The sequence below is a fragment of the Xenopus laevis genome, chromosome 9_10S (genome assembly GCF_017654675.1).
Source record: "Xenopus laevis strain J_2021 chromosome 9_10S, Xenopus_laevis_v10.1, whole genome shotgun sequence".
Taxonomy (NCBI): Eukaryota; Metazoa; Chordata; class Amphibia; order Anura; family Pipidae; genus Xenopus; species Xenopus laevis.
The window spans coordinates 24,803,765-24,821,144 of record NC_054388.1 but is presented as its reverse complement, the minus strand read 5'-3'; the positions used below and the strand labels follow the sequence as shown (position 1 = coordinate 24,821,144).

Below are 17,380 nucleotides of genomic sequence, written 5' to 3'. Positions count from 1 at the left end.
TATGCATATAACCCTGAGTTTTAGTATACATCATATTGATACAGCCGAGTATTAAATATCATAGTCTCACACAATTACATGTTGTCAAGATCTTTCAGTAAATGTAACCAACACACCAAACACTTTATTTATACCAATAATAGTATAAGAATACCATAATAGTCTTTTGCGGCTTATAGCATTATGCAACCCCTGACCTTGTTACATTGTGTAGTATGGATTCAGTGCCCTGAAATCCCACTGTTTTCCAGAGAATGTGTGTACCACCTACTATGGAAAGAAAGCAGAGGATCCTCGGGTGCCAGATTCTATAACTTCACTACAAAACAAGGTGAGGGAGAGGGTTGCATGACTAGGTCTAAGGGGGCTTTGGAAATGGTTTGCATAAGACAGGAATAGACTAATGGTTTCCTTTCAATATATTTGTCTAAAAAATAAATCTATATTTATCTTTGAAAGTGGTAAGTGTTTTGAAAATTTTTAAAGGTGGTATATATTCCCTTTAAAATATGATGTACCCTTTACTGCTTAGTTGTATAAGAAGTGGACTCAAGTTCCCTGACCTACATTAAAGGTCACCTAAGGGTCTTTTAAAATATGAGCTACTTTGGGGAGTGTTAGGAGAGCAAACAAGTCACATAAACAGATGATCTAAAATAATTGATTTGGAATGTAGGAAGTTTGAGATGCTTCTCAGATCTTTTTTTTTCTCTTATTTGCTACAGAACTTTGTTAGACAGTATACACGTTACGATAGTTAAAACTATTTTAAGGTCTTTTTCAATGTAAAAAACTGCTTGGATTTTTTTTTGTTTTCTTCAATTCAGTTTGTCACTGAGCCGTTTAGTAAGGGGTTTTCAATAAATGAAAAACTGAATTTCTTTCTATTTCTTTTTCCTTTTTTTCTAAAAGTTATGTTAAAACTTTAATGCTACTGTCTCTGGTGTTTTAGGCTAGCAAATCAGTAATCCAGGCACAGACTATTAATGATTAAAATTTGTAGACATATTTCTTAGCAGCATCTGTAGAATAAAAGCAACAATAATTTCAATAATTTCAACATCTGAATTTAATCAAAATCAGGGATTATGCCGAGCAAAGAAATTTATTATCTAATAAATCAAATTAGAACAGTTTAAAATCTGTGACCCCCCCATGAACTTTAAACATCAATATTAGAAAAAACATCAAAAAAATCAGAGGGACTCTCTGAAGGCCGATAATCAGCACTATGTGGCGTTAGCCTAAGCCAAATTTAGATTACAAACGCACTCAAAAAGGTCTTATCGCTCCAATGGATGTTTTGTGTCTATATCAGTGTGTGATTTTAGCATTAAAAAAATTAAGAGAAATGAAGAATATACCCGTATCTCCAAAGCGATGTCCAGATAGGGATCGTAGGTGTCAGATACATTCTTACAAATTGAGCAGGTCACTGAAGGAAAAGAAATTTACTTAACTTTTTGCATCGCACCTTCTAATCAAGCACTGGGCTCTACATCAATAACATTTTCGTCATATTTCTACCCAGACAGCTTACAATGTTACACACTGAGTCTTTAACAAAATCTTTGAATTATTTTTTTGTGGTTTTCAGTTTATTTAACATTTTGGATTATTTTGGTAGTTTCCCACATATCCAATCAACCAAGAAGTAAAAAGCTTTAATTTTACTACTGGAAAACTAACTGGCATGTTTAAATTTAAGATATTCTTTTAAGCAAAACAAAAAGTATTGTCTTGCTTTATAGCAGGGATTCTGGATAGTGTCAGAATGCACAGAATCCAGGATTTGGTTTTGGCATATCTGAAACACAATGCCAGAAGCAAAAGTAGAATATATTAGCCATTAGCTAAATGATTCCATAGACAATTGGCAAACTGTACATACTTTCCTTTGGCAGAAAAGTGCCAAAACCGGACATGATCTGAGCACGTCTCAGGAGATGAAAAACACCTGTCACCAGCAAAGGGTTTCCTATTACATATGCCCCAAGTGCCATTAGACTAAAATTTACTACACTGCAGCTTGGAACACTTATGGTTAATTTAACATTGTGCAAGTGTGAGAGATAAGGCATAGCTGAGAAAGAGAAATCAGATGTATCAAATGTATAAACTATTAAAGCTAAATGGTATAATAAAAAGTATAAATATGTGACAGTATCTGATTTAAAATGATACAAAACAAAATCTGAAGTGTCTGCATATCAGTCTACATATTAAAAATACCTATAAATCATATATAAGGACCATCGGAAGTTCACTTACATGATCATCACCCCCAGTAGCAACAAAAATGGCAAATGCAACTCAACCATACTGCCTCACACCGACCTGTTTTGAGACTCCGAGCAGCAACAACCCAGAGCCAGTGCTTCAAACCTTTCCAGCAGTATATGTAAGCCCTGCAAAAATGCATGAGCCTGACCAAAAAAAAAAACCCAAAAAAAACGTATCTTGGAGGAAAAAATGAATCCCACCTAGCAACAGACCTAGTAGCTTTAAATAGCACATAACAGTGGTGCTGAATCATATTGATAAGTTGGAGCTTCTTTACCAAATCTCATGTTTAAGGTTTCCGGCCTACTAGAGAACATTGAGAGGAAACAGGGTAAGACTGGGACAGCGGGACACCAGGAAAATACCCGGTGGGCCCTCGGCTCTACTGGGCCCTGGCAGCCCAGATACACACCCTGCTTTTCTTCCTGCTGAGACCAGCAGGTTGTGGTAAAAAACACAGCGCGTACAGGCACACGGCCGGGGGGGGGTCCTGAGGCAGAAGCCCCGGTGGGCTGACCCTGAGACAAAGGGATTGCTAGAGGCTTGGATTTCAGAGACATCTGGCTCAAAACACTTAAAGAATATGTCATGAAACAGGGGCATTTCTACCAAAAGTAAAGGTTATCAAGAGTGGCAAAAAAGAAAAAAAGGTATTTCTTGTGTTAGCAAATAAAAAAGCAGAAGGGATTATTTTCTGCTGCTCCTGGTAACTTTAATAGCCAAAATTTAATTTTTTTAAGTCTGAATTTTCTCTTCTAATACAGAGTGTGCAACTGGGTTATATAAACAATGACAATCAAATGGACTTTTAACGTAATCATGCAAAGATTCTACCTACTGCATTTTTGTGTGGTAACACAAGTCTTGTTTTACCTACTGCAATTCTGAAGGGGTGCAATTCAAAGGTATATTTGGGTGATTTGCAAGGAGCTTGATTTCCTACAGGAGACTAATATGAATGGGAGTGCTGAACAGTTCAGGCAACTAATTCCTTCTGCAGAAGTGTTGTGGAGAGCTGTTATCTTCTTACATGCCCATTGTTCTGTTGATAGACTGACTCAATATTCAGATGTTATTTGTCAGGAATGTAATCTTGGCACAAACAGATGGCAGACTGAATTGAGAAAGCCACTTGGTCAATCATATGCATTACTTATGCCCTTGGTATTATAACCACTATCAACAAATCACACAGGAACATGGTCATTGGAAGGCATCACAAGTGACAAGTGGTTTTTATATAACCTGTATGTTCAGTGAATACACACATTTATTGTACAATGCTGCCTATTATGATGATGGATTATAAATATGTTAAAGGGGATGATCATCTTCCACACATGCTTTTCAATTGAGTTGTTTTCAGATTGTTCACCAGAAAAATATTTTTTTCGATTGCTTTCTATCTTTTATTTTTGTAGTATTTTCCCAAAATGTAAGTATTAAGTTTAATGTTCCTGTCTCTAGTGTTTCAATCTGGCAGTTCAGTAATCCAGGTGCAGATTCTGAACCATTACTATTTGCTACATTTAGTTTACACATCTTTCCGAAGTATCTTTGGAAAGACTAATGGGCGAAAAAAAAATTTGAGAGCTTCAAAATAGAGTTGCACTGCAAAAAAGTCATTTAAAAAAAAATTGTCGCACTTCAAAAAATACATTTGTCGCACTTCAAAAAAAATGTTGCACTTAGAAAAATACATTTTGTCACATACATTTGTTGCGCTTCAAAAAAAAATACATTTGTTGTGCTTCAAAAAAATACATTTGTCGCGCTTCAAATACATTTGTCGCGCTTCAAAAATATACATTTGTCGCACTTCAAAAATTACATTTGTCGCGCTTCAAAAATTACATTTGTCGCGCTTCAAAAAAAAATACATTTGTAGCGCTTCAAAACAAAACAAAACATTTGTAGCGCTTCAAGAAAAAAAAATACATTTGTCGCTCTTCAAAAGAATTACATTTGTCGCGCTTCAAAAGAATTACATTTGTCGCGCTTCAAAAGAATTACATTTGTCGCGCTTCAAAAGAATTACATTTGTCGCGCTTCAAAAGAATTACATTTGTCGCGCTTCAAAAGAATTACATTTGTCGCGCTTCAAAAGAATTACATTTGTCGCGCTTCAAAAGAATTACATTTGTCGCGCTTCAAAAGAATTACATTTGTCGCGCTTCAAAAGAATTACATTTGTCGCGCTTCAAAAGAATTACATTTGTCGCGCTTCAAAAGAATTACATTTGTCTCTCTGCAAAAAAAAAACCACATTGTTGCATACAGTTGTCGCGCTTCAAAAAAATACATTTGTCGCGCTTCAAAAAAAGAAATTTGTTGTGCTTCAAAAAAAATACATTTGTCACACGTCGCATTTTAAACAAAATTTGATGGCCATAGACTCTAAAAAATACATTTGTGGCACTTCAACAAAAATTCGTCGCACTTCAAAAAAAAAAAAATACATTTGTCGCACTTCAAATAAAAAAAAAAAAATACATTTGTCGCGCTTCAAAAAAAATCTGAAAACAACTGAACTGAAAAAAGGGTTTAAAGTGAACAACCCCTTTAATAACATTTATATATGAAATATTTAACTCAAATTCAAAAGCAAAAGAGATGCCCTAGTATGTTTAATAGCAATAGCCAACGGAATCTAGACACCATCTCAAATAAAAATTTATTACAATTTTTTTATATTTTTGTATAACCTTTCAGCTTCTATTACACTAATTGATGTACACTGTTGAAATTTAAACTGCTGATTTGGATCTACATTTGAGTGCTATACCTTACATACCCAAGTTAGGAGTGCCCAAAAGGTAGATCGGGATCTACCAGAAGCTGGTGATCAGTAGATCTCAAGACACTGTCAACAAACAGCTTGTCTAAATAAATCTTCATGCTTTTCATTCAGATATTTATTATGTTACGGTTACATAAAAATAGTTGTTAGTTAAACATAGCAATATACATCTTCTTATAAATTAATATTTAAGTAATATTTTCCATGGAACAGAATGCTAACAATGTATGGATGTAGATCATAATGGGAAAACATCACCAAAAGCAGACCTCGCATTAGTAAAGTATGGGTACTCCTGGTCTAAGTGAGTCTTGTGGGTTAAAATTGTTTTTTTATGTGCAATTTCATTTTATAGGTCTCTGAGTACCACCTATACCATAGCTACTTATGGGTGTTTTGCACTGTGGCTATCAAATCTGTATGCAATGCTGTACTTCACATGAAAATTTTACATGTGCTTTTAGTTAAAAGCACATGTTTCCATTCACATTGGTGATTAAATACTGCAAATCTTAGGCTTTCCTCATATATGAACGCCGTACCATACATCTACAATCACTCTGGGTAGAGATTTTGACTGGGCAAAAGGTAACAAAAATAATTATCATTGGTGTATGCTATAAACCACCTTGTATAAGTGTCGAGTATGAAGCCCAGCTACTCTTGCAGATAAAAGCAGCTTCACAGCTGGGTCAAGTTGTTGCTATGGGTGACTTCAATTATCCAGACATTGACTGGGGTAATGGGGTTAGACAGAAAAAGCTAGTAGGTTTGTAAATATGCTGAATGACAACTTTTTATTCCAGCTCGTTCAAGAACCTACTAGGAATAACTCTCTTTTGGATCTTGTAATAACTAACAATACTGAACTCATCTCTAACATTTGTGTGGGTGAACATTTAGGGAATAGTGATCATAACATGGTCTCCTTTGAGATTCTGTTTCAGAAGCAATTCTATAAGGGAGTAACTAAAACACTAAATTTCAGACGTGCTAACTTTGACAGTATAAGGGCATCCCTGCAACATATTAAGTGGGAAATGCTTTTCACAGGGTTAAACACGGAACAAAAATGGGAAGTCTTTAAAATGCTGCTCAATAAATATAATTGTCAGTATATTCCACTTGTAAGCAAGGAACGTTGTTGCAAAGCAAAACCTTTTTGGTTCAATAGAAGCTTTGGTATTGAGGTGGGTAAGAAAAGACGTGCTTTTTAAGGCTTTCAAGTTAGCTGGGACATCCGAATCATTTATAAGGTACAAGGAGGCCAATAAATCATGCAAAGAAGCTATAAGGCAAGCTAAAATTGATATAGAAAAGGATGTTGCAGCAAGCAGTAAAAAAAATCCTAAATTATTTTTTAACTATGTTAATAGTAAAAAAAATGAAGCAGGAAGGGGTGGGACCCTTACTATCAGAGGGGGTCAGCTGGTTGATGAAAAGAAAATAAAAGCGCAGATTCTGAACTCATATTTTTCATCTGTCTACACAAATGAGGAACCAGTAAGGGAAGGTTTCCTTCTTAATAGTACCAATTCTAGTAATACAACTAATGATGCATGGTTCACACATGAAGAAATTCAAAAGAGACTAGAACATGTTAAGATTAACAAAGGTCCGGGGTCAGATGTTATTCATCCCAGGGTAATTAGCGAAGCTTAGCTCTGTGATAGCCAAACCTCTTTACTTAATTTTTCAGGATTCATTGAGATCTGGGATAGCGCAGAGAGACTGGTGAATTGCTAATGCGGTGCCTCTATTCAAAAAAGGATCCCGTTCACAGCCTCAAAACTATAGGCCAGTTAGTCTGACGTCAGTGGTAAGAAAGCTTTTCGAAGGGTTAATAAAGGATAAGATACTGGACTTCAAATCACAATACAATGAGTTTGTGCCAGCATGGTTTTATGCGTAATAGATCTTGCCAGACTAACTTAATTTCTTTTTCTGAGAAGGTAAGTAGAGACCTCGATTCTTGGATGGCAGTGGATGTGATTTACTTTCTTTAGACTTTGCTAAAGCATTTGATACAGTGCCACACAAAAGGTTACTGGTTAAATTAAGGAATGTTGGCCTGGAACATTGTATTTGTACCTGGATAGAGAACTGGCTAAAAGATAGACTACAGAGAGTGGTGGTAAATGGAACATTTTCTAATTGGACCAGTGTTGTTAGAGGAGTACCGCAGGGCTCTGTATTAGGTCCCTTGCTTTTCAACTTGTTTATTAATGACCTAGAGGTGGGCATTGAAAGTACTGTTTCTACTTTTGCAGATGATACTAAATTGTGCAGAACTATAGGTTCCATGCAGGATGCTGCCACTCTGCAGAGTGATTTGTCTAAGTTGGGAAACTGGGCAGTAAACTGGAAAATGAGGTTCAATGTTGATAAATACAAGGTTATGCACTTTGGCAAAAATAATAAAAATGCAAGTTATACACTAAATGGCAGTGCATTGGGAGTTTCCTTAAAATGAGAAGGATCTAGGGGTCTTTGTAGATAACACGTTGTCTAAGTCTGGGCAGTGTCATTCTGTGGCTACTAAAGCAAATAAAGGTCTGTCTTGCATAAAAAAGGGCATTAACTCAAGGGATGAAAACATAATTATGCCTCTTTATAGGTCCCTGGTAAGGCCTCATGTGGAGTATGCAGTGCAGTTTTGGACTCCAGACCTTAAGAGGGATATAAATGAGCTGGAGAAAGTGCAGAGACGTGCAACTAAATTGGTTAGAGGGATGGAAGACTTAAATTATGAGGGTAGACTGTCAAGGTGGGGTTGTTTTCTCTGGAAAAAAGGCGCTTGCGAGGGGACATGATTACACTTTACAAGTACATTAGAGGACATTATAGACAAATAGCAGGGGACCTTTTTACCCATAAAGTGGATCACCCTACCAGAGGCCATCCCTTTAGACTAGAAGAAAAGAACTTTCATTTGAAGCAACGTAAGTGGTTCTTCACAGTCAGGACAGTGAGGTTGTGGAATGCACTGCCGGGTGATGTTGTGATGGCTGATTCAGTTAATGCCTTTAAGAATGGCTTGGATGATTTTTTGGATATCAAAGGCTATTGTGATACTAAGCTCTATAGTTAGTATAGGTATGGGTATATAGCATTTAATTAAAAGTAGGGAGGAGTGTGAGAATGGATGCTGGGTTTTCATTTGGAGGGGTTGAATTTGATGGACTTTGTCTTTTTTCAACCCAATTTAACTATGTAACTATGTACAAGGACTTTTTTTTAGATGCTAATTAATAGCTATCGTAACATATTATCCACCAATCTCTTTGTATGAAGTTTATATATATTTGATTTTGTTTATTTAGGGGCTCTTGGTTTTTTCCCCTCTTCTCTCTTGTAATTCTATTTACAATATTTATGTTGGGGAACATGTGGGTTTGTCTGAACATAGATTCCTTAGTATAAATAGTTGCTTAAAATCGTTAAAAGTTATTTGTTCGACATATGCATCATTAATGTAACTGCATATGTGTGAATGGCTGGGATGTAAAGCTGGCCATAGATGCAAAGATCCAATCGTAAAATCCTCGATTCATACGATTTTGGACCATGTGTGGAGAGTCCTGACATTTTTCGTCCCATGGAGATGGTTGTTTGGATGATCGGCCAGTGTAAAAGATTTCTGTTGGCTGACGATAATATCTCTGCATGTATTGCCAATCTGACAATATCTCTGTGAGCTCTCCAGTAGAATTTGTCGGCCATACTTTCGCAACAATTGCTGTGACGCGCAGGACATCGGCTGGTTTGTTCTCTTTGCTGCTTTATTTCATCTGAATGGTTAGTGGCAGGTCGGGAAAGGGCACCAAACGATCGTTCGGGCCAATATTAAGGTAAAATCTGCACGTCTATGGCCACCTTAACACTTGCCTGTGTTTCTTGGTCTGAGAAATTTCCTTTTGAGCCACCATGGTCTCTTTGTTCTCATGTTGCTGGATTTTCCACAATGTGCATCTTTGTATTCCGCTCTTCTGCTCCCTTTACACCACCCACCTCGTTGTCATCATGTGTTCCTATTAAGCTCTTTTATAAACTTGTTGCAAGCAACTCCCGGTTGCTTGGTCATTGAGCTCACCAGCCTGATCTAGCCTGCTATTCCTTGAATCATGCTTGAACCCTGCCTTGTTCCTGCTTCGTGTTCCTTTATCCTTGCTTTGTTCCCAAGCCCTTGTCCTGTTCCCTGCCAGTTTCATGTTAATCTCCCGGTATTGACCTCAACCTGCTAACTGACTTACGTTATTTGCTGCCTGCCCCTGACTATTGGCCACATAGCCTCTGCCTGTCAATTCCACAGTCATTATTTGTATAGTCTAGTTTTTGTTTGCATCTGTTTTATTTAATTAAACCTCAATTCACCTTAACATAGCCTCTTCAGCCATTTATGGCTATATGTCCGGTTACCCAGCCTTTAGGCTTTCATCTGCGAGCCTCTCCTCTGTGTGTTTGAGTAACAGTGAGCACGGATATGTCTAAAAGAGACTTTGTGGGTATGTTTTTATTAAGAAGTGTTTCTTAACCACAAAATACTTGAAGCTTTAATAAGAAGCATTTAATACTACTGGGGCATTTGCATCAGGAGCTCAGTACTAATTCATATCGGCCTTGTTGCATGTACTGTATTTTCACTATTTCTAAAAGGATTATTATGCATATTATATACAAGTATGGGCAGAAATCCATTATACAGAAAGCTCCAAATTACAAAAGGTAATTTCTAATAAGCTTCATTTTAATCAAATAATGGAGGAAAAACAATTATATTGGGTTTAGCAGACTTATGGAAAGATCCCTTATCTGGAAAACCCATTCTGTATAATAGGTTACATACCTGTATAAGGATTAAATTACATAATAAAGGATATTGCACTGGAAAATAGTTAGGTCTTCTACCCTCTATGGGAGCTAAATATGTCAATAAAAATTTTTTAAACTAAGAAATAATAGAAGTCTTACCTCGAGACCGTAAATAGCCCCCGAATATCTGATGCACCAAAGAAGTTGCCTGGCTATGCCGATCCAGTCTAGAATGGGGTACAATAAATAAGCAAATAATACTTAAAATGTTCCATAAAGGTAGCAGTCTTTCAGTGACAATTCAAATATTTTTTTTTTTAAATAATAGTCAGTGGGAAGTATTTTATAAAATGTATTTCTTTGTTTAAAATTTTAGTTTTTATTATCAAGTGCATAAAAAACAATTTCCACTCCAATTCAAAAGAGAAATAGACTTGGAGGGCAGGAAACCAGATGAAGCCTTGGAAAACACTAACCCTTTTAACGGCAGATTATTTTACATAAATGTGAACAGGGTGTGTAGATGAGGTCACCCAAGGCAAGCGCCCCCGGCCACCTACCATCTTGTCTCCATGGCATAATTTGGCACCCCTCCACCCTTGCCAAACCCCAAAAACTAGGGGAAGGCAGGCAGAAGAGTTACCTCAATCTCAATAATTTCTCCAAGACATGCTATTCAATAAAAAATATATATTTTATTCACATCAGTAGTTAAAAAACATGTATAGTATTCCCTCTAACGCGTTTCATGCTTACCCAGCACTTAGTCATAGGCAGAATCCAACTAGTCTCTCTTGCTCAGTTCCTTAAGTACTAGCACATATAGTCCCTCCCCTTAATAAAACCAATCACATACATATGTTACAAGTGCCATATATCATCCAATGGACTACAGGCTTTGTTCAAATACAATGATCTATATGTTAGATAATACATGTTACAGGGCATATACAGAAATATAATTCACAAATAATCGTAAGAAAATATAATTAAATATAGCAAGTCACATCAAATGTATAATTGAGGCCTAGTGGCAACCTGGTTTGTATCAAATTTCATTTGGATAAATACAGTAAATATACAGAAGAGTTGAAAGACTTTCTCCTAAAAGCTATAGGCTTTTTATTGAAACACAACTATTTCCTGTTCAATGGCCAATACTACCTGCAACAATGCGGGACGGCTATGGGAGCTAAATTTGCGCCCTCCTTCGCCAACCTCTATATGGGGTGGTGGGAAGAAACCCATCTGTCAATAATCAGTAACCAACATCTAAAATTCTATATTCGTTATATTGACGATTTGCTGTATATTTGGACAGGAGGAGAACAGAAGTTCAGAGAATTTGTGGTGGACATCAACACCAATGATTTGAATCTAAGCTTTACAGATACATTCTCTAAGGAAGAAATAGAATTTTTGGATGTCAAATTGATGGCCAAAACCAATACTATACATACTACTATTTATCGGAAACCTTGTAGTGGTAATACTCTGCTTCATGCACAGTCTTGCCATCCAAGGAGCCAAATAGCTGGAATTCCAATAGGACAGTTCCTGCGATTGCGCAGAAACTGTTCCACTTTGGATGAATTTAAAACCAAGGCAGACGAAATGAGGGACAGATTTAAAGAAAGGGGATACAACAGTAAGTCCATTCAGAGGGCCTACACTAGAGCTGAAACCACTGACAGGGATACACTCTTGACCCCACAGAATAAAACACACAAGAAAGAATTTGGTCAAAGAATTTCTTTTATTACACGATATAGTAGACAATACAAAAAAATTGTCAAAACAGTAAAAAAGTTTTTGCCTATATTATATGCCGATAGGGATTTCTGTAAGGCATTAGATCCGGGAATAGGATGTGTAGCAAGACGTGCCTATACTCTGGGTGACTCATTGTCTCTGAGTCTATTCAAAGAGAAAAACAGCAGTAAACAAGATTTTCTGAGACATAGTGGTTGCTTCAAGTGTGGGCACAACCGTTGTGTCACATGTAAATATTTAAAAGTCTCTGGAGAGTTTAATTCAACTGTAACTACAACTACATACAAAATTAAACATTATATCAATTGTTGCAGTAGGGGGATAGTTTACCTCATCACCTGCACTAAATGTGGTAAGCAATATGTAGGTTGTACTATTAGATCATTGAAAGAACGTATCAGGGAACACATCAATCAAGTGAGCAATATTAAACTAAGCAGCAAAACCAATGTCACTAGGCACTTCCAAGAATGTAATGACAGTAATTTAAAGTATTTCTCTATACAAGGGATAGAACAAATTAAGACAGGCATTAGAGGGGGTGACCTTCTGATGAAATTAAAGAAAAGAGAGGTATATTGGATCTTTCACCTACAAACCAGGTTGCCACTAGGCCTCAATTATACATTTGATGTGACTTGCTATATTTAATTATATTTTCTTACGATTATTTGTGAATTATATTTCTGTATATGCCCTGTAACATGTATTATCTAACATATAGATCATTGTATTTGAACAAAGCCTGTAGTCCATTGGATGATATATGGCACTTGTAACATATGTATGTGATTGGTTTTATTAAGGGGAGGGACTATATGTGCTAGTACTTAAGGAACTGAGCAAGAGAGACTAGTTGGATTCTGCCTATGACTAAGTGCTGGGTAAGCATGAAACGCGTTAGGCGTTAGAGGGAATACTATACATGTTTTTTAACTACTGATGTGAATAAAATATATATTTTTTATTGAATAGCATGTCTTGGAGAAATTATTGAGATTGTGGTTTTACCTCTGTTTGGTCACTAGAGGTCTCCGACATGCTCATTAATAGTATTTACTGATTCTGCTCCCAATTTGATTTAAATAGAAGAGTTACCTGCCAAGCACCCACCATGACCACCGTTGTACTCTAGGCTTCTAGCTATGGTTGTTTTTTTTTTTTTTTATAGACACACAGATAACATCTACTTCAACACTTTAGTCCCATGATGTGTCCTTCCATGAAACAAATTTGTTTTTATTAAATCACCTGTTATAAAGGTGTTTAAGTATCTGAGCTGTCAATAATATATTGCCTGCCCTGCCTCTATGCCTGAGGCAAAGTTTGTTTTGCTCAACTAACATGATAAAAAGGGGTTTGGAATTAGAGTAAGGTGACAGGTACCCTTTCATAAACCTATATGAATTGCTACTTAGAATACCATTATCTGAAGCATAATCTTGAATGTGATGCCTTAACCCTTTCCCTGCCAGCTATTTTGTCCTAAATGCGAACATCTACTGCCAAGCAGTTTTTAGACTTTCTGTACTCATTACCTTTAAGGGCTTTTCCTGGGGGGTCTTTTAGTTTACCCAGGAAAACAATATATATATATATTTTTTTCAGGACAACATGAGCTTTCAAAATATGCTAGAATTTTGGTAATTCCTCTTCTGTAAAAAGAAATAGGCTTCTAAGTGTCTAATAAAATTTAAAAAATCATGTTACACATAGTACAGTCACACATATAAGAAACATAATTTATTTTATGTACCAGAACACAGCCGATTGGCGTGTCTCCTGAACACGCCAATACCAAATATATATATTTTTATCGAGATTTCTCACTTGTATAGATCAAAATCTCCAGGCAGTACACTACAAAATTTCCAAAGCACCGCTCCACAAAACTTCTGATTTCAAGGCCAAACACTCCACTTAACTAGGGGATATTGTGGATGCACACCTGAGGCCAATTTCAAAAAGTTTAAAGCCCTGTCTAAATGATTCAAGTAAATATGCAAGTGCATGTACTTTTGAAACAGGGTTTTTTTGTTACAAAGTTATGATCATAATATTGATAAGCCACCATACCAGAGGATATAGCCGTGAAAAAACCAACGTCCCATTAGACACTTCTCTATGTACACACACTTAGGGGCAGATTTACTAAGGGTCGAATATCGAGGGTTAATTAACCCTCGATATTCGACTAGGAACTAAAATCGTTCGACTTCGAATATCGAAGTCGAACGATTTAGCGCTAATCCTACGATCGAAGGATTATTCGTTAAATCCTTCAAATCGAACGATTCGAAGGATTTTAATACAACGATCGAAGGAATATCCTTCGATCAAAAAAACGCTGGCAAGCCTATGGGGACCTTCCCCATAGGCTAACATTGACTTCGGTAGCTTTTAGCTGCCGAAGTAGGGGGTCGAAGTTTTTCTTAAAGAGACAGTACTTCGATTATCGAATGGTCGAATAGTCGAACGATTTTTAGTTCGAATCGTTCGATTCGAAGTCGAAGTAGTAGTCGAAGGTCGAAGTATCCCATTCGATGGTCGAAGTAGCCAAAAAAACACTTCGAAATTTTTTTAATTCGAATCCTTCACTCGAGCTTTGTAAATGTGCCCCTTATTGTGTTACTCATTTAGTTCTCCTTTACACTTTTCTATTCTATGCTTACATACATACACATTCCTAAATACACATACACGTTTCCCTTTTCACTACCATACACACCTTCACATTTCACTTATACATGTACACACTATTGTGCAACTGCACATATCACTTTACTTTGTTTTTAATTACAACACCGTACTTCTACTTTCTAAAATGGGCGTTGGTTAAGGCAGTCTCTCCCTCTTAAAAGCCGCTCAGCATTTGGCAGGGGGAGGATTTAGCACAGAGTTTGAAACCAAGGCACAGGAGATATGTTTACATTAAGAATTGGTACTATACAGAGAGGTAATATTCCTTTTTTACTATGATTAGAGATAAATAAGTCAGGGACCACCATGTGGGGTTTTACCTTGACGTGGTATGGTGGCTTATCAATATTATGATCATAACTTTGTAACAAAAAAAACCCTGTTTCAAAATTACATGCACTTGCATATTTACTTGAATTATTTAGACAGGGCTTTAAACTTTTTGAAATTGGCCTCAGGTGTGCATCCACAACCCCCCATAGTCAAACACTCCACTTACCCATGAAAGCTATGCATTATTAGAAAGAGCAGTTTCTGGCAAATCAAAAATGGGTAAGTATATCTATGTACGCCAAACTTAATATGAAAAGCCTGGGGTCCACTGAACAGTTTGATGCCAAATATGTATAGGTTTACTTAAGCATGTGGCATATAGTGGCCCCAAAATTTAGACACCCCATTTGTGCTATCAGTTCTGTAATTCCAGAACCTGTGAATTTTCTCCGCTGCCAATTCGCCTTCTGTGAACAAAGTCCCTTGACTTCATATTATGTGCCACAAGACCCTTCCAACAGCAAAGACCCCCCAAAACCGTATATATTTTTGGAAAGTACACATTCTGATGAATCCAACAATGACTAAGTAAATTATATATCTTTCTATACCAAAGCACCAAACAGCAAAACAATACTAAAGATACATAAACAATAATGCAGGGATAAAATTGCAATAAAAAAACACAAAAATTGTGTAAATCAATGAAATAAAATAACTGAAAAAAACACAAATTGGTATAATGAAAAAGTAAAAAAATAAAATGTGTATACATGTGTGTACACTTCCAAAAATTGTGTGACAGTGTGTAAATAAGTGTATATATAGGTAAGGAATAGCGGCACTCACAGGGTTTTCAAAATGCAAATAAAAAACAATTTATTGAACTCAACGTTTCGATCCCCCACAGGGATCTTCGTCAGGAGTGTACAAACAATCAGAAACCCCAATTGCCCAAAAATATAACCGTGTAAAGGGCGCCAAAATTGTTGCATGGCAACCACCAGAGCTGTCAATCCGCTCGTGCAGACTAAAAACGTATCCGGGTATAATTGAGGGGAGGACAGAAGGTGTCAAGTGAACGGGGGAAAAAGAAAGGTATAGCAGGGTATCAAAGGGAAGGAAGGTGTCACTGTGTCACATAAAAGCCAAATCTATTACTATTTAGCCCAAGATTCCAGCGGAGGCAGCGTGCGAAGCCTTTGACCAATCATAGGGCATAGCAGCGGTGGGTGTGCGCAATAGCGCGCCCGACTTCCGTATATCAACAGGTTACTAACAGGGCGTTGCTTGGCAACCGATATATGCGGCTGTGGAGAAATCGCAGCGGGCGCTGTTCCCAGAGCCCTCTGTTGATTCCCACCGTGTCAGGAACGGAGTAATAAGTGCTTATGGCTGCAATCAGCCATTTTCAGCTACATGGTTGCTGAAAGCATATGTAACGGATAACGTGTAAAAACACCCGAGGCACCGAGAGTGCTACCAGTTAGGGGTGCCATAGCCAGTGTTAGTCGGTATAGCCGAACCTATTCGTCTGAGGGTATACTTAGGTCCACACCCACTTGGTAATGCCAAAAGGTATATAAGCCTAAACGGAAAGCAAAAAGGGCCAGTCTAGATATTTAGGCAAGTGACATGTTCAGTGAAGAAAATGGTTAAAAGACAGAGGAAGCCAAGAGAGTTAGAGGATGTCCGCAACACCGCATAAATACATGTAGGTGGGCAACAAGCAATTACAGTGGTGTGAAAAACTATTTGCCCCTTCCTGATTTCTTATTCTTTTGCATGTTTGTCACACAAAATGTTTCTGATCATCAAACACATTTAACTATTAGTCAAAGATAACACAAGTAAACACAAAATGCAGTTTTTAAATGAGGGTTTTTATTATTTAGGGAGAAAAGAAATCCAAACCTGTGTGAAAAAGTAATTGCCCCCTGAACCTAATAACTGGTTGGGCCACCCTTAGCAGCAATAACTGCAATCAAGCGTTTGCGATAACTTGCAACGAGTCTTTTACATCGCTCTGGAGGAATTTTGGCCCACTCATCTTTGCAGAATTGTTGTAATTCAGCTTTATTTGAGGGTTTTCTAGCATGAACCGCCTTTTTAAGGTCATGCCACAACATCTCAATAGGTTTCAGGTCAGGACTTTGACTAGGCCACTCCAAAGTCTTCATTTTGTTTTTCTTCAGCCATTCAGAGGTGGATTTGCTGGTGTGTTTTGGGTCATTGTCCTGCTGCAGCACCCAGGATCGCTTCAGCTTGAGTTGACGAACAGATGGCCGGATATTCTCCTTCAGGATTTTTTGGTAGACAGTAGAATTCATGGTTCCATCTATCACAGCAAGTCTTCCAGGTCCTGAAGCAGCAAAACAACCCCAGACCATCACACTACCACCACCATATTTTACTGTTGGTATGATGTTCTTTTTCTGAAATGCTGTGTTACTTTTACGCCAGATGTAACGGGACGCGCACCTTCCAAAGAGTTCAACTTTTGTCTCGTCTGTCCACAAGGTATTTTCCCAAAAGTCTTGGCAATCATTGAGATGTTTTTTAGCAAAATTGAGACGAGCCTTAATGTTCTTTTTGCTTAAAAGTGGTTTGAGCCTTGGAAATCTGCCATGCAGGCCGTTTTTGCCCAGTCTCTTTCTTATGGTGGCACTGAACACTGACCTTAATTGAGGCAAGTGAGGCCTGCAGTTCTTTAGATGTTGTCCTGGGGTCTTTTGTGGC

The 17,380-nt window shown here is 37.3% G+C and overlaps 1 protein-coding gene across 5 annotated transcripts in view; it reads right to left on the bottom strand.

The window, feature by feature from the left end:
* Nucleotides 1-17,380, bottom strand: part of usp36.S (ubiquitin specific peptidase 36 S homeolog) — a 146,655-nt gene that overhangs the window by 98,019 nt on the left and 31,256 nt on the right. For all 5 annotated transcript variants that reach the window (XM_018238342.2, XM_018238345.2, XM_018238346.2 and 2 more), the window contains exons 7-8: nucleotides 10,055-10,122; nucleotides 1,365-1,435 (exon numbers count right to left, since the gene is read on the bottom strand). In XM_018238342.2, the coding sequence (XP_018093831.1) occupies nucleotides 1,365-1,435; nucleotides 10,055-10,122 (139 nt within the window). The remainder of the gene's footprint in view (nucleotides 1-1,364; nucleotides 1,436-10,054; nucleotides 10,123-17,380) is intronic.